General features: G+C 33.8%; 1 protein-coding gene across 1 annotated transcript; it reads left to right on the top strand.

The window, feature by feature from the left end:
- The first annotated feature begins 4175 nt into the window (after positions 1-4175).
- On the top strand, positions 4176-25097 carry LOC133204552 (proline dehydrogenase 1, mitochondrial-like). The gene is made up of 13 exons (XM_061340300.1): positions 4176-4516; positions 5027-5235; positions 10522-10580; positions 15126-15272; positions 15829-15896; positions 16180-16352; positions 17770-17851; positions 18111-18203; positions 19615-19761; positions 19884-19979; positions 21105-21289; positions 22095-22183; positions 22354-25097. Exons 1-13 carry the CDS (start codon positions 4190-4192, stop codon positions 22551-22553), a joined length of 1875 nt encoding a protein of 624 aa, XP_061196284.1. The 5' UTR covers positions 4176-4189; the 3' UTR covers positions 22554-25097.
- The last annotated feature ends 2378 nt before the right edge of the window (positions 25098-27475 follow it).

Raw genomic sequence — 27475 nt, forward strand, 5'->3', positions numbered from 1 at the left:
TTGTTTCCTCTTGATGGAGTGCAAAAAACGCTGATAGGAAACACATTTAACTATATTTCCTTTTCTTAGTTTGGGTTTTTCCCTCCAGGAGGTGTTTCTTTGTTTCAATAAAAGATCAAACAAAGCAGAGGCATTAAGAACATCCTACCCAGAAAATCATTGGAGATTAGAGAGGTCAGCTAATACCTCTTTAATTAGCTAGAATGGTCTCCATATACTTTCTCTAATCTATAGAATATCATTTACACTTCAGTTTCTCACATTTCGTGATATACATTATTTTATATTTTATAAAAAAGTCTCTCAAAACAAAGTACTTTTATCATACACAAACAAGAGGCTCTCCCTCACACTAAACAGGACCTTGAAAATAAAAAAAAGCAATCTCAAATACATATCTATCTCAAAAGTCTTACACCAAAAACACACTTAATAAGCCTATGACAACCTAGCCTTTACAGAAAGATCACATCAGTTAACTGTTTTATCCTATACTTAAATTTATTTTTTTAAAATTAATATTTGAGTTGGATTTAGGCATATTCTAGTATTATCTGTTATTTAAAAAATGAAAATAATGCATATTTTTGTAAAAACAACAGAAAAATTAATACTTCCAGAGTTGGTAGCTATGTGCAGGTTGATGCTGTGTTTTTTTTTTTTATTTTTAGACATTTCTTGCTTATACATGTATTATTCATTGCTGCATCTGACATGCAGAGGGAGTGCACAACTGAGGAGACTGCACATGGCAATATGCACTGTCTGAAGAACTAATTAAACAAATAACCTCTCCATGGATCAATGTTCACTACAATTGCCCAACTGTCTCTGTCTTGAATATTCAATGTTTTGGATGGGTGACACCTGCTTTCATTTTCAATAACCCTGAAAGATGCAAATATCACAAGACTTGTGTACCTCTAAACACAGATGAGTCAATATAGACAAGGCAAAAATAAGAGAACTTTCTGAGGAATAAATCAATTACAAGTCACGGGATCTAGTGATTTTAACTCTAATTATGTTATGCCAACACTATTTACAATGGCTTCTGAAACATTTACATTACTGGACAAATGTATTCACTGAAATTGGTATAAATTGAATAAATACATTTTGCATGACTGATGCTACAGTGTAGTAAACATGAGACCGTGTGACTGTTATATGTCAATGGTCTGAAGCTACAGTGTAGTAATTTAAACATGAGACCGTGTATGTTTGTGACTGTTATATGTCAATGGTCTCATGCTACAGTGTATAGTAAACATGAGACCATGTGTGTTTGTGAGTGTTATATGTCAATGGTCTCATGCTACAGTGTAGTAAACATGAGACCATGTGTGTTTGTGAGTGTTATATGTCAATGGTCTCATGCTACAGTGTAGTAAACATGAGACCATGTGTGTTCATGACCATTATATGTCAATGGTCTCATGCTACAGTGTAGTAAACATGAGACCATGTGTGTTTGTGAGTGTTATATGTCAATGGTCTCAGTCTACAGTGTAGTAAACATGAGACCATGTGTGTTTGTGACCGTAACAGGTCAATGGTCTCATGCTACAGTGTAGTAAACATGAGACCATGTGTGTTCATGACCATTATATGTCAATGGTCTCATGCTACAGTGTAGTAAACATGAGACCATGTGTGTTTGTGAGTGTTATATGTCAATGGTCTCATGCTACAGTGTAGTAAACATGAGACCATGTGTGTTTGTGACCGTAACAGGTCAATGGTCTCATGCTACAGTGTAGTAAACATGAGACCATGTGTGTTCATGACCATTATATGTCAATGGTCTCATGCTACAGTGTAGTAAACATGAGACCGTGTGTGTTTGTGAGTGTTATATGTCAATGGTCTCATGCTACAGTGTAGTAAACATGAGACCATGTGTGTTTGTGAGTGTTATATGTCAATGGTCTCATGCTACAGTTTAGTAAACATGAGACCATGTGTGTTTGTGAGTGTTATATGTCAATGGTCTCATGCTACAGTGTATAGTAAACATGAGACCATGTGTGTTTGTGAGTGTTATATATCAATGGTCTCATGCTACAGTTTAGTAAACATGAGACCATGTGTGTTTGTGAGTGTAATATGTCAATGGTCTCATGCTACAGTGTAGTAAACATGAGACCATGTGTGTTTGTGAGTGTTATATGTCAATGGTCTCATGCTACAGTTTAGTAAACATGAGACCATGTGTGTTTGTGATTATTATATGTCAATGGACTCATCCTACAGTGTAGTAAACGTGAGACAATGTGTGTTTGTGAGTGTTATATGTCAATGGTCTCATGCTACAGTGTAGTAAACATGAGACCATGTGTGTTTTTGATCGTTATATGTCAATGGTCTCATGCTACAGTGTAGTAAACATGAGACCATGTGTGTTTGTGAGTGTTAAAGTGAGGGTTGCTAGGCGATGCGAAGCACTGCATGCTCACTAGCACCATAGACAACGTGTACGAACGGAGGAAATTCACATTTTTCAAAGACATTTTTATCAGGCCTCGTGAAAAAATTCCAAACTGCCCATAATTCTTTGCACTGCATAGCAACATGGTAGCTTAAGCATAGCAACAACTTACTTGAAAAAAATTACATACAACAATTTAATGCAATTTCCATGCCATAATTGCCCACAAAACTATCGTTTGCATCCTCAGTAAACATGACTTTGAATGTGACGTCATATTTTCGTCACTTCAACAACTCGAGTATTTCCGACTTTGTCAGAAAAATCCAAGAAGTTAGGAATCTTGATTCCGATGCATGGAGAATCTGCATACATTAGAGAATACATTTTAATATTGGTTTTAATCTTTCATGTACGATACGCAGTAAACGCACGCCAAAGGTGCTTACTAATTAGTGTAATAAGCAAAATATAAAACGACATTTGAGAAGGTGTGTAGAGTTGTACAACAATGAACTGCGCTCGCTCTAACAGTTTCACCGTTGGACATATTATATCAATGGTCTCATGGTACAGTGCTGTAAACATGAGATCATGTGTGTTTGTAACTTTCATATGTCATTGCTCTCTTATTAAATAAAAAGTTGTAAACATGAGATCATGTGTGTTTGTACAGTATGTTCATAGGTGTCAAAGTGTGTTGTCATATTTTCCTCCTTTGTATACTGGACATTTTTTTATTTCAATATGGTTAGGGACCTATATGATACTTAACATTGGTATATAGCCATTATAGCGAGCGCAGTGAGCGGCGCAAAGCGCCGCTCGTCACTGCGAGCTCTAACGACAACGCCTGGGCGAAGAGAAAATTCGGACTACTGCACATTCATTCAATAGAATTTTTTTCCGCAGTAATTCTGACCCACAATGCATCGCTTCTTGTTCTCGCTGCTAACTTCGTTCACGCGGTGACACAACTAAAATTTCACAAAAAATAAAATCACCTTAATTTAATGGCTATTGCATGCAGATAGTAGATTAAATATTCTTTGTTAAAATATTTGCACTTTTTAAACTTTGTTTATGGAAATGCAGCTAACATACGACGTCATGTGAGGTCACAGTCTAGACGTTCCAAATGTCTCGTGTGGTTTGAAGAGGCGGATCTTAAAATGAAGTGAACAATGCGCTCGCCCCAACGGTCGCACCGTCAACATATTAGGTCCCTGATATGGTTATATTTTTTTTAGTCGATTTCTATCTTACCTGCCTTTTCTATTATAAAATATTCTTACAAAGCTTTAAAACCTTCAATGCTCAATGGCCCTGAAGGCAGAACTAGTGTCTAAATTTGAGATCTAAATTTAAAGCTTGATACATGTGAAAATTTTCATAATCTGTAACCGGATGTGAAAAGGGGAAAATAGAGGAGAGAACCCATTCCGGAGAGAAAAAGCCTCGTTTTGACTTAGATGAGACCATGGTCTCATGGGCTGTTTCTGTATATAAATATACCTCAGACTCTTTATTTCTTTATTACGACTTTATATCTTGTTATTACGATTTTTTTAAATTTTTAATTTTAGAAGGTTCGACCAGGGACCTGTATACTATATAGTATATAGGTCCCTGGTTCGACTTATTAAAAAAATAAATAATGAGTGATTGGAGGGGGGGGGGGGGCAAGAATGGCTCTGATTGGTTAAAAAGCTTAGGTTTCCACACAGAGTTGCGTCCCTGTTGTTTACATCCTACAGCATGGAGGCAGTGCTACGTTCTACATTCAGTCGAAATTTTTTGCCCCATGTACGGATTTTAGAGGGAAAGTATGTACAAGGTTTCTTCAGTCAGATCGGAAGAACAAAATTTACCTCTTCCCAGAGTCTAAATCAGGAATCTGTGGTCGCCAGAGACGACATTACTGTGAAACATGACAGCTCAGGGAACAACCGTTTCCCTGCTCTTGACTTGTCATTTAACAACGCTAGAGAGGCTTACAGAAGCAAATCAACAGCAGAGATTGCCCGGGCATTATTTGTGTTTAACATGTGTTCTGTACCCTTTCTTGTAAACCATAACAAAACTGTGAGTTGTTATTCAATCTGCAGTGTGTATATTAGTTGATTACGCAATTTAGGAAGTATTAATTTAAGACGGAATTGCATCTATACACTGATTTATCTAGTTGGTGATGTGATGTGTTATTTTAGAAGCAGAACCTGTCTAACCTGCAATGCTGTTGTTTTGATAACCCTCTAAACTTGAAAACAGTGTTTATGTAATATGTGACAAAAAAGTATTCGGGCATGCGTCCAATTTTAAAGGTCATATGTGTACATAAAATCAAAGTTATGAATTTCATCGGGATTTAATCTAGTTTAGTAAGATTGTTTTTAATCTTACCCAGCATTCCAATGAATTCATATTTACATAAACATTTATACAGTCATTCATGTATATTTTCATTGCATTGCTCTGCTGAATATCTTGGTTAAATTGGTCTAGCAATGCTTCAATAATTTTGCTGATTGATGGTTCTTCACCTATTAGTTTCTGTACCATACAACACTTAAATCTTTAATTTGTTTCTTAAAGGTGTTAAAATGGAGCAGACGACTGCTGGGAAAGAAACTATTTTGCAAGATTATGAAGGCCTCATTTTATGGTCAGTTCGTGGCTGGAGAGGATCAAGTTGCCATTCGTCCATTAGTCAACAACAACCGTAAATACGGAGTTAAATCCATACTGGACTACAGTGTAGAGGAGGATATTTCATCCAAAGAGGCAAAGGAAGCTGAGATGAAGTGAGCTTTTCAGCCTTGTGTCTGCTTTTGTCTGTTCTACTTCTTACGTGTAACTCACCTTGTTTAAATTTTGAATTTGCCAAAAGTTTGCCAACTATTAAGCTCAGGTCACAAATATGCAATCCTAATTGATCCATATGCCTTATTCTTGTGATTTTTTTTAGAATACAGATTCGTTGTGCTAGGTGTATGAGTTAAGATAAAAGAATAAGGAAATCAGTAAAAGCTGGTCCTCACTGGTTCATACATTTGGAAACTGTGTCTTTTATAAACATCAGATATCATATGCATACATGTGATATGTACCGGCGGTACGCAAAATGTACAGTTTTTCGAGCCCATTCATCGTGTACCGGCGGGACACCAAAATTCACAGAATATGAAAATTTGTACAGTATTTTGAATTTCTCACTAAATGCTGCCATTTTCCTCCCTCTCATTCTCGCTCGCGAGACACTGGAAAATGTCACCTGTGTTTGACACTTGACCTTCTGATAATTGTGTAGTGTACACAAGCTCATCGCGTGCGAAGGTGTGAACTGCCAATTGGGATAATTATCTTGCTATAAATCCGTATCAAATACCCCTTTAGGTAGCTTTATTTTTAAAGGGGTACTTAATTATAACTGTTACTGTTTCGTAACTTGATTGAAAAAAATTAAGCAAACTTCTAAAGTTGATATACATGACTTAATATACGTGAATCTGACCCAGATCTTCGTAGGTATAAAATATACGATGTTTATTGCAATGATAACGATGAAATTTCAGAAGAATTTAAGCGATATTTTATACCGTTTTTTGTACCGTTTTTTGAAAGGCAGTGTACAGTTTTTTCACCCAAATTCCAGTTTTTTTATGGCTCCTGTACAGTTTTGTGGTCTTTGACTTATCACATGTATGCATATGACTTCTGTGTAATTCAAAATGTTGATCCTTGAGACTTACAGGTTCATTTTATGCCCCCTTAATTGAAGATTCAGGGGCATATTGTTTTTGGTGTGTCCATATATTTGTTTTTTGTTTTCTGAATTATGGCCCAGTGTTTTCAATAAGAGCCGGCTACCGGCAAAATTAACCGCCTGTACGAGAAATTTTGCAGGCTTTGAGATTTTCGTAATTGGGATTTTGCCAGGGTTGGTATGCGAAATCCATAGATTTTATCACGACTATCTACATGATATAGAGTAACTTCCTTGAGTGCGCTCTTTTTCATGGAAGTTTGATTAGATCCAACACGTACTACAACTCCTGAACAAGACTTGCAAGAGTAAAGTTTAAAGAATAAATTTTTTATGAATAATTCCAACCTCATATAAAATTTACAACTCAACGTTCACGATTTAACTTTAGCTATACACGATATGATCTAGATTATTGAGAAATTGCGGCTTCATTGACGCAAGCGTCAGGTATCTACGGCCTAAAATGTCGGAACTGGAAAATAAATGTTTTTTAGCTCACCTGAGCTGAAAGCTCAAGTGAGCTTTTCTGATCACATTTTGTCCGGCGTCCGTATGTCTGTCTGTCCGTCTGTCTGTCTGTCTGAAAACTTTTCACATTTTCCACTTCTTCTCAAGAACCACTGGGCCAATTCAACCAAACTTGCCACAAAGTATCCTTGGGTAAAGGGGATTCAAGTTTGTTCAAATGAAGGCCAACGCCCTCTTTCAAGGGGAGATAATTAATAGGATTTAGTTAAAAATAATGGCATCATTAAAAAATCTTCTTCTCAAGAACCATAAGGCCAGGAAAGATGAAACTCATGTGGAAGCATCCTCAGGAAGTGTAGATTCAAGTTTGTTCAAATTATGACCCCCGGGGGTAGGGCGGGGCCACAATGGAGGATCAAAGTTTTACATAGAAAAATAAAGAAGAAATCTTTAAAAATCTTCTTCTCAAGAACAGCAGAGCCATGATGAGTCATATTTGTATGGAAGCATCCTGAGGTAGTGTAGATTCAAATTTGTTCAAATCATGACCCCCGGGGGTAGGGCGGGGCTGCTATGGAGGATCGAAGTTTTACATAGAAATATAGAGGAAAAATCTTTAAAAATCTTCTTCTCAAGAACAGCAAAGCCATGGTGAGTCATATTTATATGGAAGCATCCTCAGGTAGTGTAGATTCAAGTTTGTTCAAACCATGACCCCCGGGGGTAGGGCGGGGCTGCAATGGAGGATCAAAGTTTTACATAGAAATATATAGGAAAAATCTTTAAAAATCTTCTTCTCAAGAACAGCAAAGCCAAGATGAGTCATATTTATGTGGAAGCATCCTCAGGTAGTGTAGATTCAAGTTTGTTCAAACCATGACCCCCGGGGGTAGGGCGGGGCCACAATGGAGGATCAAAGTTTTACATAGAAATATATAGGAAAAATCCTTAAAAATCTTCTTCTCAAGAACAGCAAAGCCATGAGGAGTCATATTTATATGGAAGCATCCTCAGGTAGTGTAGATTCAAGTTTGTTCAAATCATGACCCCCGGGGGTAGGGCGGAGCTGCTATGGAGGAATGAAGTTTTACATAGAAATATAGAGGAAAAATCTTTAAAAATCTTTTTCTGAAGAACAGCAAAGCCATGATGAGTCATATTTATATGGAAGCATCCTCAGGTAGTGTAGATTCAAGTTTGTTCAAATCATGACCCCCGGGGGTAGGGCGGGGCTGCTATGGAGGATCGAAGTTTTACATAGAAATATAGAGGAAAAATCTTTAAAAATCTTCTTCTCAAGAACAGCAAAGCCATGATGAGTCATATTTATATGGAAGCATCCTCAGGTAGTGTAGATTCAAGTTTTTTCAAATCATGACCCCCAGGGGTAGGGCGGGGCCACAATGGAGGATCAAAGTTTGACATAGAAATATAAAGGAAAATATCTTCTTCTGAAGAACTGCAAACCATGATTAGTCATTTTGATATGGAAGCATCCTCAGGTAGATTCAATTTTGTTCAAATGATGACCCCCAGGGGTAGGGTGGGGCCCAATGGGGGATGGAAAGTTTTACATAAAAACATATAGAAAAAATATTTCTTCTCAAGAACACAAAAGCTACAAAAGCTATGTTTAGTCATATTGATATGGAGGCATCCTCAGGTAGTGTAGATTCAAGTTTGTTCAAATGATGACGCCTGGGATAGGGAGGAGCCACAATGGGGGATCAAATTTTTACAAAGGAATATATGGGAAATTTTTTTTAAAATCTTCTCAAGTACAACAAAGTCATTTGTTATATTGACATGAAAGCATCATCAGGTAGTTTAAAATTCAAGCCCCTCCCCCCCCCCCCCCCTAATCTTTTCAATACTGAACTGATTTGTGCTTTTGCCTAACTGAACTGATTTGTGCTTTTGCCTAGCCAATGTGCTCAGGTGAGCGATGTGGCCCATGGGCCGCTTGTTTAACATTCACTGTCACTCCACAAGCTAGGTCAAGTTTATCACAACAGAAACTATTTATATCTAGACCGATATAATTTTAAGACCCTACAAATAAAAGTCTTACAGAATTTCCTCAAATTGAAAATGTAAATTTGTATTCTCATTTATTTGTGTTAGCTCTCATGAAATACAGGAACAGTATAACATTTCACATTTAAGAAGGTTTTTATGTACTAGTAGTTTGTATTTGTATCCATTTTCTTAATTATTTTGTTCTGACAATCTGTACAAAATAGTAAATAAATTGAAAGGTTTATGATATTTTAGTCTGAGATTGCAGAATATTTCAATTTTTGGGGGTATTGTACGTCACTACGTGTTAAAAAGTTCTTAAATTTTTAAATAAATTATTTCCTTAATTTTGAATAATTTTCCTGACCAGTTGATGTGAAAGGGGCTAATTATGTAGCATTTTCAGTATGAAATTCTAGCACAAACAATTGTCTGTGCTAGAATTTCATACTTAAGTTGTCTTAATGTTTTTACAGACACCTAGTTTTCAGGGTGAAAAAATCAGTCCGTCAAAAGTCCATATAACAAATCAGTGAAAGGGTACAAATTGTTTTCTAAATGGCTTTATTAGGTAAAATTTGGTAATTGATAGTGACAGAAATGTGAAAAATTTATCGGCCTTAGAGGAAAGAAAAATGAGTCAAAAATGCCAATTTTCATTTTCGGCCGGGGGGCATGCCCCCCTGGACCCCCTACCAGGGCTCTGCCCTTGACCCACTGGGGGCCTGAGGTGGCCCTCAGACCCCTCGCTGAGATTGGTTTCCTGCTGTTCCAAATATATTTCCTTCTATTGAAGATCTTATTGAAAACACTGATGGCAAAAAATTTAATCTTGGCCATAACTTTTGAACAGTTGTTGCCAGGGCTCTCATATTTTATATGTATATTCATTTTGACACAACCTTTCTTTGGATACCAACATTTTTGACCTCATGATCTTGACCTTGGAGTTTGAAAAACTACTTTTGTAAAACTTTAACCTTAGTCATAACTAAACTAGGCTTTCATATTTCACATATTTCTTGTGACAAGATCTTTCTATGGGTACCAACATTTTTGACCTCATGACCTTGACATTGGAGTTTGACCAAATTTGTAAAACATCAACCTTGGCATAACTTTTGAATAGTTGGTGCTAGGCATTTTTATATTTCACAGGTGTATTACTTGTGACAAGACCTTTCCTTAGCTTCTTTAGCTTGACTATGGACTTTGACCTACTTTTAAAAAAAATTAACCTTGGCCAAGAGCTGCCATGTGGGGACATTTGGTGTTTCACAAACAAATCTATTTTTTCCTTGTTAAATGACTTGAATTCTGAGTACAGTTAGTATTTTATTGACTTGAATTCTGAGTACAATTGTCATTATTTATATGTTTATAAATAAATTGTGAGTACAATTGTTAATATTTACATTTGCTGTGTCTTTCTACTAAGCCAACTGTGAAATTGATTTGAAAGTCATTTTTGTGTATACTCATGTGTAGAAATATACACGGTGAAACTCGAGCAAAAGTGACGTCACAATGAGGCCACAGAGACGTTAATAAAAATGTAATGATATAGGGCAGCAAGAAATTCAAATATTGAGTATATTATTTGTGCTTTTAAACTTGTAAAATGTAAATATAAGGAATGTTTTTAAGTTTAGTGTGAATTATTGGTGTGTAAATCACACAGACATAGATATATGCCTACGTGACAAGTCTGTGTGATTTACACACCAATAACTCACACAAAACTAAAAAATATTCCTTAAATATTTTTGTATAGGAGCAGTTTTTTCTGTATATGTTTTTAAATTCTGATTACAATTGTGAATATTTTTCTTAGGAGCTGTACTCCCCCTGATACAGATCCTCTTGATGCACAGAAATTAAATACAGACACGTGTAAGTAAAGGGAAAGGATTTAAATCAATATCTAAATCTGTAATAGATGCTACTATATAGTTCAATGGTGAAAACTGTCTTGCATCCTTTAAAATGGTGTATTCAGGCCAATGCACTATGTTTTATGTACAGTACGTGCTAGTATACATGTATTGAGAAAAAAAAAATTTCCTCAGAATTTTTATTTAAAGGAATTATTAAAAACTCTGTTTTTACACTTTGACTACTGGTAAGAGAATTACATAAGATTGCCAGAGAAGTCAGGCATACATAAACCTAACTCCAGATTTTTTAAAGTAAATATTTTTGTAAACCTCTAGGACAAAATCTTTTATTTGCTGTTTTACACATGTATATAATGATAATTATAACATCCTGTTTAAATTCTTATGAAGAGTTTATTGCATTAAATATATTTTTATGACCACTTAGTGAAAATCCTAATCAAAGATGGACAAGGAACACAGAGTGGTAAGATGGTACACATGTTAAGGGGATTTTGATTGTTGTTAATAAATCATATTTCACATAAAGGTCTCTTCTAAAAATAGATTTGTACATTCATATTTATTCAAACTACACATATAATATCTTTCATATATGGAAATAATTTACACCATTTTTATGCGCCCCCCCCCCCCCCCCCCCCCCCCACTTGAAAAAGAGGGCATATTGCTTTGCAGCTGTGTGTCAGTACACCAAATTTGTCTTCTCAGTATCTTGAGAACCCTTTGCTTGACAGACATCAAACATGGTACATTGGTAACTTCAGAAGAATAGATGGTCCTTAATTGATTTTTAGGTGATAGGTCAATGGTCAAAGGTCAAATTATTACTGAAGGATCATGTCAGTTTGATATCAGAACAATTTGCTTGACAGATATCAAACTTGGCACATTGGTTGCCCTTAAGGAGTAAATGACCCTTAATGATTTTATGGTCGAGGGTCAAGCTGGATATAGGAATAAATTTAGAACTCAATATCTTCAGAAACCTTTGCTTGACAGACTGCAAACTTAATACACTGGTGCCCCCTGAAGAGTAGATGTCCCCTATTGATTTTGAGGTCACAGATCAAGATCAAACTACTCTTTGACATGTGAAGGTTTTGTCTATTCAATGTCTTGAGAACCCTTTAATTGACAGACATAAAAATTTGTACATTGTTCCCTATTGATTATGAGGTCATAACATCAAGGTCGGATCAAACTTGACATACAAATATATTGACCACCCAATAACATGAGATCCTTTGCTTGTCAGACATCAAGCATGGTACACTGGTTTTCCTTAAAGAGTAGATAACACCTATTACTTATGAGGTCACAAAGTCAAAGTCAAGGGTCAAACAACATAGATACTTAGACATAGGAAGATACTGTCAGTTCAGTATCTTGAGAACCAACTGCTTTATAGGCATTAACTTTGGTACATTGGTACCCTCTAAGAAGTAAATTATCCCTAATGATATTAAGGTCTGATTGGAGATCAAACTTAGTATTAGGTTTTCTCCTGACTAGTAGATGACAAATTGTTTTCACTATCTTAACAGAACCTTCTACATTTAAAGCTGTTCCCTTTCTAATATTACCTCTCTTGGGTAATATATGTCTCTCAAACATTTCTTATTTATGATTGGAGTTTTAAGCAATTCCTGGGTTTTTGTGGCTACATGTGCTTTTTCTTTCTTTAATAAAAACACAATTTCATTGTAAGAGGTATCATAATTAATATTTGAACATTATGTCAAAGAAAAAATAGATTTCCGCATGCTTGAAGTTTTATCTTCCAGCGTTTAAGCAAGGGAAAAGAGTGAGTCGTAAGTGAAATAATGTGGTTGCTGTTCTCTAATAATCCCTTTTTCTTTATATTGTTTTTACCACTTTTAAGAAATCAGAACCAGTGTTTAATGAGTTAACTCACTGAAAAAATATCATACATCATCACAGATTTATAGTTTATAATTTGGCAAATAAACATGTAACAGTTTCATTCCTTTATTAATGATAATCATGGATCCTCAAATGAAAGCGTGCTTTAATTAATATTAAGTTTTATATTTAAATTCACAGAAATAGTCAAAATCATTTTGACACAAGTAGTCACACCAAAAGTTCTTTTTAAACATAAAATCACCCATTAGAAATGTCAGCATATAGTAGTTTGCAAACTCAGGGTTGTAAAAAAAGGAAATACTTACATTCCATAATATTAAAAATTACTGTGAATTACTGGTAATTACCAGGAATTACTGGTAATTACCAAGAATTACTAGTAATTCCCATGAAATACTGAGAAATAAAGTATAGCTACAGCACATTTAATAATTATATATATCTACTGGGTATAGACACAAAGTATATACATTATTAACCCTCCTAGATATCTAATCACAGTCTCTGTATTATAAAATTCTGACTACCCAGTAATGCATCTCCTTACAAATAATCACAATTTACTTCTAGATCTGTCACCAGTGGCATTTGTTCTATACCTGAGTCTAGTGTAGTCTTCAGTTTCATAAAATGAACTCAAAGATCCCATTTCAGGGTTTGACATTTACTTTTATGAGTACTAGACCAGTTGGGCTACTTCTAATAATTTTTACTAGCCCTGACCAAAAAGTCACTAGCCCTGACCAAACCTAAAAACTGACTTTTTATAAACTTCTAATTATAATGAAAAAAGTTTCGAAACCATATTTCAATAAAGATTCCGTCTCTCGCACCTGTTAAGATATATTTTGACAGACTCTTCCATAGGTTGCTAGCCATTAAGTCGGGTTAAGCGTGACATACAAATATTATAAGCCTTTATTAAGGAACAATCAATGAACTTAGTATAAAAATAATAACCGTAAATAAAAATACATTATGAATTAAAGAATATATTATTCAAACTTCATACTAATTTTAAATACTGAATGAAGCTAGTTCACAACTTCTTTTACAGAGCGATGGATGATGTTTACTATCAGACAAATAAGAATTAAAAATAAATAATAAAAAAAAACTTTTTAGAATATTTATTTAAAAGACCGAAGTAAGGGTTATCATTTATTTCATACATGCGACCCGTCGGTCTAGTTCACGAACATTTTACACGACTGGACCACTCATTTACTAGACTGGGTCGGTCGGATGTGCCTTAGTGTCAAACCCTGCGTTTGGAGAACATTCTTTTTAACATAAAATTAGAAAGCTTTTAATTAGTGAGGTAGATATGAACTTAAGAAAGTATCTTCGTTTAAATGTTGATTTTTCTCCAAAAAAATCTCTCTCAATATAAGGGAACAATACTGTCAAGAGTCTCTGTTAAAACAACGTTTCTTTTGGAAATCCCTCCAATGGAGAAGGAGCGCCTCTTAAGAAATAAGGTATCATTTTTAAACATCTATTGGGATAGAAATATGGGTTGGTCACGAGATCAAATTCCATAAAGCCTGATGGCTTTATGATAAATTTGATCTCGTACCAACCCGTATTTATATCCCGATAGATGTTTTAAAATGATACCTTATTACTTATATTTACATTTGTATATTCATATTATATATTAGCCTGATTATAACCTTTAACATGTGAAATGTTATATTTTTTTTCAAACTCATCGGCACAAGTTTGATCTATTGATTGCGCGTTGACCCTTTATGACGTCACTGAGAATGATTATGACGCGAGGAACCCGTGTTTATACAGATATAGATACACATTGCTTTTAATAGTGTTATATAAAAGAAAACATTTGCAAATGTAAATATATTAAATTGGATTAGATATATTTGATTGTAATACATTTGTACAGTGTTTAAATAAGTACTAAAGCAAGTTTATTTTCTTCTTAATTAGTTATCTGTTAAATGTTTCAAAGTTGAAAAGGAACTCTGTTTAGAAAATCGATTTTGTTTATCAGACATTTATAGAGAAACATATTCTGCTACAGAATGACCAGTAACAGTAGGAAACCTGATAAATAGGTGATACATAGTACTGACATCCCAAACATGTTGAATTTCAGTTTGAGACATATTCATCTTGTGTTTTTAAGTTTTCTTTGATGTGTTTTATATATATTCCCAATACATGCTGCTTATGGAGACCCAATTTTTAATGAATCTTCAGTCTGTAGTCCTAGTTGTTTTCAGGTTTAATATTTTGAAGTGCACAGCATTATTGGCTAAATTATCTTTGCCACTACATAGGGACATCTAAAGTAGCTAGCAAACCTTACTGAATATTCCACATTGTTGAAATCATTGTTAAAGTAAATATACTGTGATTGTATAACTATGGAAGCAAGAAGGCATATACAATGTATTTTTAAAATATTATAGTCAGGATAGAATTAAAATATGATAAATGGATGTTATAATGTGCCAGTATAACCTAAAAATAAATGAGTCATTTGAGAAATTTTAATGCAGTATGATAATTGTAAGAAAATCAAAAGAAGAGGCCAACAAGTATCTTGAACTGAGATAAGCTGTAACTTACATGTACATATATATTCAGCATGAGTTATATAAGTCATTGTTCCATACCACAGCTCCTGATGTCCAGCGGTTTGTGGCCCATGAGGAGTTTGGAGACAGACGAGAGGGGGTGGTTAGTGCTAGAACATATTTCTATGAAGATGAGGCCAAATGTGATGAGAACTTGAAGACATTCAAAGAATGTATTGATGCTGTGGCAGGTATGTGCTTATACCAAAATCACTATGTATAGAAAAGTAATTCATTTTCAATTTAAGGACCCTCTATACACTAGAGGTAAAGAAATTTGGACATTGAGAAAATTATAGTGTGTAAAGGTTTAAATATTGAGCTTATCTATTACATTTTCAACACAGCATACCTTGCTTTTACCCCCCAGGAAAAATGTCCAAAGACAATGAAGTACTGATGAACAGAAATAACTGTTGTTTGCCTAAGTGGAAAAAATATCTGCAAATGAAGTGTTCAATTTATTCATCTTAGCCTTATAAAATGTTATGAATACTTGATCACAAATTAAGTAATAAACCGTACACTTCAACTAATTTTATTCTTGATCAAAGGGCAGATTACTCTATCTGCATAAAAATAACACAAAATCAGATCTCTTCAGTGTTCAGTGTATAGAGAGCTCTTAAGTACAGCACATGTTAGCCCCCCCCCCCCCCCATTCCCCCAAAATAAGAAAGAATGAAAGAAAAAAGAAACCTTGTATTTTTTTGGTATTTTTTCTGATTTCTGTTTTCTGTTTTGTAGGTGCTGTAACAGATGGGACAGGATTCATTGCTATTAAAATGACAGCTTTAGGCAGACCACAGTTTCTAGTTAGTTGTATATAAATATAAACATACAATGAATATACATGTACTATTAAAGTTTTAATGAAAGTCAAGGTAAATTGTATTATTCCATTAAAAATCAAAGTTCTGGAAAACCTTTACTTGCCTGAATGTTTGATAAAACTTTTGCTTAGATTTACATAGGAATCAAAATAATATATGAGTATTTATATTTATGATTGAGACATACATAGCTCTACATTATGCCATCATCTAATATCTCATTAACTATAAATTATGGGATTCTTATACTTGGCTTGTATTGCAGTTACAACTTTCTGAGGTGATAACATCATGGAGAAACTTCTTTGAGAAATTTGCTCGAGACAAAACCAAATTTTCTGAAGACGACTTCAAAATGACACTGGAGGACATTGGTGTACAGGTGACACGAGATGATGGGAAAAGATGGTTTGCACTTCTGGATATCACCGGTGATGGGTAGGTCAAGGAGACATGGTTCCAACTGTAACTGCAAGTAGTATGTGAATTACTGTTTCGAAGTTTTCAGTGTTAGTCAGGAATTTTTATAAGTGGTTAAGCAATTGATTTCTTTTTTAATTTCACTGTCTACTTCAGTCTGTGGTATTTTATAAGAATTTAATAAAAGTGATGAATAGATGATGCACAGAACATTTATATACTCTTATGATTATATTTCATTTTCACAATTCTGTAGACATGATACACAAATCAGAAGAATGTGTTATCTTTAGATATTCAAACAAATTTACTTCCAATAATGTAATTGCAGCACTTAACATTAATGTTACTTAACACTTAACTTAGCACTTAACAACAATGATGAAGTCATTGTACGTGTTTCATAAAGTGTATTTCATTTTCAGAGATTTTTAAAAACTGTCAATAATTACTTTTTTAGAACATGATTTCGACTTTCATTTTTTTTTTTTTTTGTCACCTGCTTAGCATGGCAGACATATAGGGGTCACTTTGTCTTGTGTCTGTCTATTCATCTGTCTGTCTGTGAGGAGACGCTTTCACAGAAAAGCTCAGAACTTTCTTATTTCAAGTCAGATCAATGTGAAACATCATAAAAAAATCTATTTCAGTAAATTGAAAACATTACATGAATTTTTAATGATTAGTTTAGATTCAAAATATATATACTCTTGTGTTTTTGGACAACACACACATACAAAAAATGTGCTGTAATTAAATGTATCAGAATGAATCTGCATCCACTGATCCCAATATATCCAACACTTGTGTGACTAGACAAATCATAAGAAAAACAGAGTAACTAGATTGGGGTTAATTTAATCTACAGATTTACATATTTTCTTGGTGTGAAGGTATATAATAAAACAATTACATGGTTTCTATGATTGTTATTTAAATACAGACATTAGCAGACAAGATATTGCAGAAAAAATATGTTTGCCATGTAAGTGCATGGTTATGTGAATTTTTCTGTAATGGTTGCAACCATTACTCAATGTATTAAGAAATGAAGGAAGACATTTTACTGTTTATATTTATATCTGTATACATTTCTTTAAGTGGGTGAAAGTACGTAAAATATTGTATTATCCTTATTACATTTTTGTACCTTGACCAGTTGAATGTCATTTACATAATTTCTGATCTTACATGGATTAGTCACAGATGACACATCTTCCATGAAAACTGTAGTTTATTTGTAGGCATTGCATTATATAAACAATAATAATGAAAGTTTATCTTGACAAACTCATTAAGGATAAGTTTAAACAAACAATATAATGTGTATTGTACAAACAAAGTACTGTATTGTGCATGGCATTACTGATGGTAGATAAAATATTGTCTGTATGTATGTCTGTTTGACCTTGTACAGATGTTGATCTCTTTACAGAGAAGTGGACCTGCTAGACTGGGATAATTTACTGGATATAAATACACAGATGGGAAAGTACATGGTTGTCCCAAATGTCAAGGTTTGTTTATTAAAAGAATCCTTCATTGACAATTGCTGTTATTTTGTAAATAATTGTCATTCAGATGCCGTTGAATCATTTAAAGTGAGATGTAAAATTTTAAAAATGTTTTTGTATTACATGTATATAATAATTCATCAGAAATAAGTAGAGTTTTAAACACGAGACACAGTATGTGTAATGCTGTATTTAGCTTATCAAGCAGAAAATCAAGTATTGAAAATAAAATAATATTTCGAGTAATCGGTGATTATTTTAGACTGGTGAGATAGAACCTTTGGTTGCTTCACTCCAGAAAGAGGAAGAGGAACAGTTGAATCAGATGTTGTTACGACTGAATGAAATAGCAGAGGTAATGGAAAATACGATACAGTCTAAGTAGAACTGAGTATTTGATATGAAAAAAAGGAATCAATTATTGACTCTGTTTAATTGCAGCATAGGGCAATAAAAATATTCAAAAGTAATACATGAACTTGTGATGGTAATGTTTGAGGGATTATAGTGTTAGGCACTTATACATGTTTACTGTGGAGGACTAATATTTGTGGATTTCGTGGGTCACCCTTTTCCACAAATTTACATCAGCACAAATGTTTATTTTGTAAAATATTGATTCATAGAAAGTACGATATAATGGAGTAACCCACAAAATTATGTCTTCACAAACAAGTAAAATTTTGCTTGCCCATGAACATTGACCCCCACAAATTAAAATGATTCCAGTGTAATATAATACTGGCGTATATCTGTGTATGATCAATGGTATATTATCTGTTTCAGTGAGTGTCTTTACATCTATCATAATCTGTGTAATTTTATATGGTGCAATGCCTCAGATTCTTAATAATTTAATGACTTCTAATCCTTAAGTAGAAGATGGATAAAGGAAGACAGTGTAGCTTCTTTCTTTTCAGAAATTACGCTTTGTCATCTTTAGATACTCTCCTAAACAGAAGACTGAGATACATATATTAGGCTAAATAACTGAGTAGTTCTTGGCTTTGTACTTCTGCAAAGCTTTTCACAGAAATTTTTTGACACCTGCCTTAACCATAAGTTTTAGTCCCCTGCTTTAGCTAATGATAGGAATACTAATTTTGGGTCTGTTTATCTCTCTCCATCTTCCCTCATTTGTTTTCAGACTCATTTCAATACTGTCCATAATGAGTACACGACCTTTATTTTCTTGGAGGTCAAATTTCAAGGTCACAATCTTGTTAGGGCATCACACACTTATTCTGTCTGGGAGACTTAAATTCCCTGAATGAGTTTGCTTGAATTGCTAAGACAATGGATTTTGAATTAGCATTTTTACAGGTGTTTGAAAAGAATATTTGGATTATTGGCCTTTGATCTATTTTAAAAAGATCAACCTATGACTGAATTTGTGGTTGTATTAGGTTTTTGTGGTTGTATTAGGATTTTTGGGGGGAGGGGGACGAGTGCTTTCTTTCTATACCATTAAAAAAACAATACATAGATATTTGATATACATGTATAGTGTATTGATTAATTGATATAAGATCCTCACCATGGTATTTCACCTGCCTTTTACTTTCAGGTTAGAGTTATTAATAAATTTGACCTTTTTCAATTGTACATGAAAGAAAGAAAAAACATTTTCTAAAGAAAGGAATTCTGACTGTTGCTTTTGCAAATGATGTGTTCCCTAGGAAATTTTAGTCTTGTTAAAGTAAGAAGAAATTAAGGCATAAGCAAAACAGAAAGTAATAAGAATTCTGTAATTTATTTTGTGCCAGTATGCTATAAAGAAGAATGTGCGGGTGATGGTGGATGCTGAGCAGACCTACTTTCAGCCCGCTATCAGTAGGTTAACAATTGAAATGATGAGGAAATTCAACAAGGAGAAGGCTGTTATATTCAACACGTATCAGTGTTATCTAAAGGTACCAATTTATTATTAGGAAAGGACCTCTCTTATTTTATTGGATTGTAGATTTAGAAATATAATTTAAAATACCGGGGTATTTGATATTTTGTGACTATTGATAAGTATTTGATATTTCAGTCTGCATTTACCTCTGTGAAGCTGGACTTGGATTTATCAAATCGTGAAGATTTCTTTTTTGGAGCAAAAATTGTACGAGGGGCTTATATGGAACAGGTAGGTGAAGAACTTGTAATGATTTTACTTTGATACACATGTATTTCAAAACTTTTATATCATTGGTCACCAGTTAGATGAAATGATGTAGAGTGTAAAATTATATTTCCTTCAGTTAGTGATTAATAGTTATGATATTGAATTTTTTTCTTCAATAATTACATTGGATTTTTCTGTTGGTTAAATAGGTATTTTTATGCAGATTATTTTCTTTTATACTAAAATTTTTGATAGTTTAAATTTAAAGTACATATATGGCTACTGACAATGAGCATTGTTTGTTTCACTTGTTTCAATGTTTTTAAATTCAATTTTAAATGCAATACTAGGGAATCATCATGGGTTAAAATTTTGTGGATTTCCTGGATATCTCTTATCCACATATTTACAACCTCAATAAATATTGAAATATACACAAAGGTGACAAGATGTTTGCCTGTAAGAAATTACAAACCTGTCAATAAAGTATAAATGAAACCCATAAAAATTGGCTCAAGTAAAATAATTCCACAGTGACTGAAACCATAGATATAATTAGCTCACCTCAACAAAGTCAAGATGAGCTTATGCTATACCCCTGGCATCGGGGTTGGTGTTAGCATAGGCGTCCCAGTTAAAGTTTTAGGAGCAAGTCCATTCCCAAGTAACTATAAGCCCTTCCTGGACCAAACTTGCATGGATGATGCATCTAGAGATGGACACTACCACACTTGATTCGGATGCTGGATCTGACATAGATTTTCCAGATGAGTGACCAGGTTGGAGTGTTTGGAGCAGGTACTTAACTATAAGCCTACCTGGACCAAACTTGCATGGAGGATACATCTAGGGATGTAGACCAACCAACCTTGCTTTGCATGCTGGATCTGACCTAGATATTCCAGATGAATGACCAGATTAAAGTTTTTGGAGCAGATCTATCCCAAAGTAACTATAAGCACTTCCTGGACCAAACTTGCATGGATGATATATATATATAGGGATGGACACTACCACACTTGCTTCCAATGCTTCATTGATTACCTATGTTTTTCCTATGTCTTAAATACTTATTTTCTTCAGTGTCATGCAAAACATGGTAACATTAAATGACTTGTAAGCTTATGTTTGTGTATTTTTCATCAGGAGAGAGAACGGGCAGCAACCATTGGCTACCAGGACCCTATCCAGCCAACATATAATGCTACCTCACACAGCTACCATAGAGTAGTGGAAGAAATCATGAACCAGATCAACCAGAGACCACGAGGGAAGATAGCTGTCATGGTGGCTAGTCATAATGAAGAGACTGTCAAAGTGACAGTAGAGAAGTAAGCACTATAACTGTAATCATAATCGTGAAGAGAGTGTCAGAGTGACAGTAGAGAAGTAAGCACTATAACTGTAATCATAATCATGAAGAGAGTATCGAGGTGACAGTAGAGAAGTAAGCACTATAATTGTAGTCATAATGAGGTGGCTAGTCAGTCCTAATGAGGTGACTAGTCAGTCCTAATGAGGTGGCTAGTCCTAATGAGGTGACTAGTCAGTCATAATAAAGTGGCTAGTCATAATGAGGTGACTAGTCATAATGAGGTGACTAGTCAGTCATAATGAGGTGGCTAGTAATAAAGTAAAGACTGTCAAAGTGACAGTAGAAAAGTAAGCACTATAACTGTAGTCATAATGAGGTGATTTGTCATATTGAGGAAACTTTCAAAGTGACAGTAAAGAACTAAGCAATTTATCTGTAGTCATAATGAGGTGGCTAGTCATAATGAAGAAACCACCAAAGTGACAATAGAGAAGTAAATAATATAACTGTAGTCATGATGAGGTGGCTAGTCAGTCATAATGAGGAAACTGCCAAAGTGACAGTAGAGAAGTAAGCACCATATCTGTAGTCATAATGAGGTAACCTTAAAAGTGGCAATAGAGAATTAAGCATCATAACTTTAGTCATAATGAGGTGAACATTACAGTGACAGTAAGGATATAGCAATTTTAAGATCAAGAAAGAGAAGTTTCAGTTATTATATATCTATCTTGAAGATGAAAGTTTAATGCAGTCAGTGAAAAGTTAAAATTTTATAATCCAAATTTTTATGGGATTTTTAAAGTCTTTTTATTGAACAGAATGAAGGAGAATAGTATTGGACCACATGATAGATTGATCTGTTTTGGTCAACTGTTGGGCATGTGTGATCACATCAGCTTCCCACTAGGTACTCAAATTTTCCCTGCCTTTGTATGATAAATCACTGTAGTGTAATGATCAACAACACTCTGTTTTCATATCAGAAGTCAAATTCCATGATTTAGTATGCTTGAAAAATTATTTTAGGATAATTTTTTCTTAGTTATTGTATTCATCAATTTTTTTTTTTTATTACAGGCCAGGCTGAATACTCGGTATACAAGTATGTCCCTTATGGGCCAGTAGAGGAAGTTTTGCCTTACCTGTCTAGGAGGGCCATGGAGAACAGAGGGGTTCTAAAGAAGGTCAAGAAGGAGAAGAGGTTACTCTGGCAGGAATTAAGACGAAGGATTAAAGATGGTGAAATACGATACAATCCAACCAAGGCAACAGCTTAAAATTATAGTGACGAGGAATCCTGAAATAAACACAACATTAATTCTGGATTTTGGGCTGTAATGAATTGGTACTTTAACCAGTGATTTCTTTATTAATGCTTCATACTCCATAGTTTGTATGGAGTTTTAACTTGAAAAGCATTGATTCATTCTCAATGAAGATTCATGAAGACAACCTGTACCATAAACCGTGTATAGTATGGAACTCTGTGCTCAGAAGAAGAATGTTTCTATGCATAATGAAGTATATTTATATATCCATGTTCCATCATTCCATGCATAGTAATAATTTGGTATTTGTACCATTAGGAGGTACATTTGAATATGCATGTAACAGATTTATTTTTGTGGTGCATTTGGTCTCTTCATTTTTGTCTCTTTAACCTGAGATTATGCTCAGTGAATTTATTTTTTAAGCCATGAGATATTTATTTTATGTTTGATAGTTAAATATTTTTATATCTTTAGAAAGTTGTCATATACCACTTTATAATGTTGAATCTCAGTGAATTTTCCCTCAATACTCTAGAGATAAGTATAGCCATGCATATGTTTGTTATGTTGCACATTTTGTTGCTTGATGATAGTGTCTCATATTAGTAAAGCCGGTATGAGATTCTTTTAGCATGCTTTGGTTATTACCAGACATTAAATACATATTTTGATGTATTTCTCACTAGATTGTACAGAGAGAATTGGGGCTTTAAAGAAGCTTACCAGCCCTACATTGTAAATGCCCAGAATCTAGTGTGACTTCAAAAATTTTATTATCTTCCTCAGTGCAGGCAGTTATGTATGTTTAAAGATGTTTGATCAAAAATCCAGAGATTCCATTTTAATGGATTAAAAAAGCCTATGGGCATTAAAAGATATTTTAAAAAAGGCTATTGACTAAATATCAGGAAATATGATTTTGGGCAAACTCATTTTACTTTACTGCGAAAAGACCTTATTAAGAACTATTAAGATTTTTTATTCAATTAATTTGTAAGACTTAAACTGCTACTTATTTTTGAATTGTGTATTTTTTAAAAAACTTTTTATACCTGAAGCTGCCATATCTGTCTAATACTTACCAACTATAATACCAGTAATACCAAACATTTAAGTTTTTCCTGCTGTGGCATACAGGCCTGTTTTTAAGAAATAAAATATATTCTTTAGAGTTTCATCAGGATATGACATGAAGTTGGTCACATGATCAAATTCTATAATGCCCAAAGGGTATTATATTACATTTGAATCTCATATTTTATCACAGTTTAGTTTTTTCTGTAATTTCTATCAAATGTTCATTCTTTTTTTATAATTATTATTTTGGATGTGTTTTAAATTATGGGATTTTTTCATAATTTTAGAAATTTTTTTTCTTTTTTGATGTTTTCTAGAATCATATGATTTCAGAATATGAAGCCCCACTACAGATGTAGATGTCCCTAAGTAATCATTGTGCACATCATATATATCTTGTGTAAGGTGAAAACTTCAGTACTTTGTAACCAAATGACTTTTAAGTTGACTGCATAGGTGTAAGATTGAATGTAATGTTTTCTTCTGATTATTCTACCAAAGGTCTAGGTCAAAAGGTAAAGGTAAATGAAAGGTCTATGTACAAGTTTTTTTTTTGTCTTTAAATTTTCAGATTAAAGGTCAAAAGTATCGACCTTTATTAGAATGAAATGAAAAGACAAATTGTCAGAAAATTCAACACAGACCTCTAAAAACTGAGGTGGGATCATGTGCCATTGAAGAGAAAGCATCCACTGTCAACTGGTCGCATCCTCTGTGTAACCTTTGTCTCGATCGAGTAAATGGAAAAATTCCTTGACAATTCAATGTGAAAATAATGGCCTAACAATTTGTATGAAAGACTCAGTCAACATCTGACCTAATGACGGATTGTATTTGCAAACAAGGTTGTATCAAACTAGCATTTGCAAAATGTTGACAAGAAATGAGATTGTTGATATTCTTGTATCAACAACTTATTTGTCAATAGCCAGCCTTGTTTTAGAAATTGTTCATAAGTAGAACATGCTCTTGCATATCCAATCAGCTCCACATGTTGGTGATAATATTAGACTGTATAAGAGAAGTAATGGCATGTCAAGTCATCGTGTTTATTATAAAGTTTAGTTGTTACATTGCCATCAATGTCTTTCTCTAGTATTATTTCCATATGTGAAACAGACGTGGAAGACTCCCTGTTTCTAATTTCAAGTCCAGTGGGGTATATATTGAATAAGCATAGGAATGAAAATAAATACTGTTAATTGATAAAAGGTCATCGATATATTGTAATGTCAAGTTCTTTTGTGTTGACTTCAGAGGTGGAAAATTGTTAATGTAAGTTTAATTGTTTATGTTTGTTATGAGTCAATTGATTGAAAGTCAAATTGAAAAGTCAAGATTATTGATGTACATGTAAGCACTCTGTGGGGATGCTGTACATATATGGCTTTTAAGTTTTCTGTTTAATAACATATAATGATACCTTGTTGAAATGTGTTACATGGTTTTGTTAATAAACTTTGGTTCTTTGAATTTTGTCTAACTGACTACAGTGGTCAAATTCTATTGGTGGGACCCCAGTATGTATTTAATTTATCTTAATTTATTACTTACATAATAATTTTATTAATTATTATTTTGCAAGAATGCATACATTGCATGTATCAGTCAGGTATTGCTGAAGCAATCGCAGTTTCATACCTTTTTGTCAGGTTTTAGCTGACCTGAGCCAAAGCATCAAATGAGCTTTTCTTATCGAAAAGTGTCCGATATCCATCTGTCGTCTGTACACTTTTCACATTTTTGACTTCTCCAGAACCACGGGACCAATTTCTACTTTATTCTTACTTTATTCTAACTGCTTATAAAAAGCCCGAAAAAAAATGTAATTTATGATTACGAAATCTTTTCATTAGCCCATAACTTCCTATGATTAACCTTTTAGCACAAAGGTCTCGTGTTCTGGGCAATTTGAAAGAAACATTTACAAAAGTAATCCATGTTAATAATATGCATGAAACACTAAGATAAAGATTTCAAAGTTTTTGTTTTTTTTTTGTTTTGAACAAACTTTATTGAATAAATCAAAAGGATTGGAAAAAATTCTAACAACTTACTGGGTCCCTCTCCTCATTATAATAGTATGTCATGCAAAATAGTTAATAGAAATGCGAATTTTACAAGAAATCACAAGTAGAATTGTGAAATTGAAAAGATTCTTGAGTTTCTGATTGACAACATTTATGTAGGATTTGGAGATTAAGTCTTCCAACAATCTGTCGGAATTCCCATGGGGTTAATTGCGCCCCGTTATAAGCAAACCTATTTTTGTATTTTTATGAAGCAGAATTTATTCAAAAACTTTTACATGAAAAGAAGTCTCTTGCTGTGGCGTTCAATTCAACATTTAGATATTTCGATGACGTTTTATCAATTAACAATACTCATTTTTATTTCTACGTTGATTTGAAATATACCTTTGAACTCGAAATAAGATACCACAAGAGTCTGACACATCTGTTTCATATTGGATATTTTACTAGAAAAAGACGTTACAGCAATGGTAACCTAACAAAGAAACTTTATGATAATCGTGATGACTTCAACCTTTTTAACGTCAACTTTCCTTATTTATGTAGCAGTATACCATTATCACCTGCATATGGAGTTTAGTCCCAGTTGATTCGGTACGCAAGAGCATGCTCTATACGTACGAACAATTTCTAAAACGACACGAACTAATGACAAACAAGCAAATTCAAAGAATTGTGGTCCCCCGCTTTCGGTGTCTCAGTGAATGGGGTGCCATTATTTGTGTCAAATATGAACGCCCTATTATATGTCATTTAAAAGTAATCACCAAAGAATTAGGTCAAACATGAAGGTCAAGGATTCAAAATCATAGAATGCTCGGAAACATTTTGTCACAGGTAATGCACATGTCTAATATGAAAGCCCTATCTCTTCTCAATCAAAAGTTATAAGGAAAGATATCATTTTTGTAAAGTAGGTCAAACTTCAAGGTCACGGGATCAAAAATCAAAGTATATTTAGAAAGGTCTTGTCACAGATAATATACATGTGTAATATGAAAACCCTATCTTTTCTCTTTCAAAAGTTATGACCAATTTAAAGTTGTGTTCAAATTTTTGAAAAGTAGGTCAAACTTCAAGGTCATGGGGTTAAAAACCATAGTATATTTGGAAAGGACTTGTCACAGGTAATGTGCTTGTGAAATATGAAAGTCCTATCTCTTCTCATTCAAAAATATTACTACCTTACCTAAATCAACAGTTAGGTCTACATCATATTCGCACCAAACTTTACTCTGTCCCTTTGAAACTCTTACATAGTCTTCTTGAAAAGGTCAAGGAAAGTCCCTTTTTTGATTCATCGAAACCAGAATATAGGCTCGGATCTGTGATTATGGATATTGCAAATCATAGGCTTTTTAAACCCTACGTTTTACTGAAGAAGAAGCAGCTAAACAGTCTTTTTTCCCCTTAAACTTCAATATGCCAATAAAGGAATTGACGCGGTTAATATAAGTAATATTCTTATTCACAAAAGGGTCCAGTCTTGTATTCCACCATATTTCAAATTAAAACTACACCTTGTATTTCCTACAAATATACATCGACTATTGCTTCCAAACTTTTTAATTACAAGGAAACCTTACAGTGCCTGGATATCGAATATCTGAAACATAATCCTCCATCGTGTTCATGTTCTTCTTCACCCTATAACTATAGTCCTGCTGGACACGTTATTACTGGTGACGTAAATATAGGTAATAATGAGGACCTTAGATCACTAATTTTAAAAGATCCTAAACATAGGGAACCCCGATCCTTCAACTGGCGTCGGAATTTCATAAATATTATGGATTCTGTAGAGGATTACACCAAGCG

The sequence above is a fragment of the Saccostrea echinata genome, unplaced genomic scaffold (genome assembly GCF_033153115.1).
Source record: "Saccostrea echinata isolate AGI-Se365-2 ecotype Australia unplaced genomic scaffold, CSIRO_AGI_Sech_v1 ptg000054l, whole genome shotgun sequence".
Classification (NCBI taxonomy): domain Eukaryota; kingdom Metazoa; phylum Mollusca; class Bivalvia; order Ostreida; family Ostreidae; genus Saccostrea; species Saccostrea echinata.

What these genes read in the sequence shown, in the direction of transcription:
- LOC133204552 (XM_061340300.1), top strand. Translation starts at nt 4,190, where the DNA reads ATGGAGGCAGTGCTACGTTCTACATTCAGTCGAAATTTTTTGCCCCAT. An exon ending in GACTGAATGAAATAGCAGAG is followed by an intron (nt 18,204 to 19,614) that starts GTAATGGAAAAT and finishes ATTTTGTGCCAG; the next exon opens with TATGCTATAAAGAAGAATGT. An exon ending in GAGGGGCTTATATGGAACAG is followed by an intron (nt 19,980 to 21,104) that starts GTAGGTGAAGAA and finishes ATTTTTCATCAG; the next exon opens with GAGAGAGAACGGGCAGCAAC.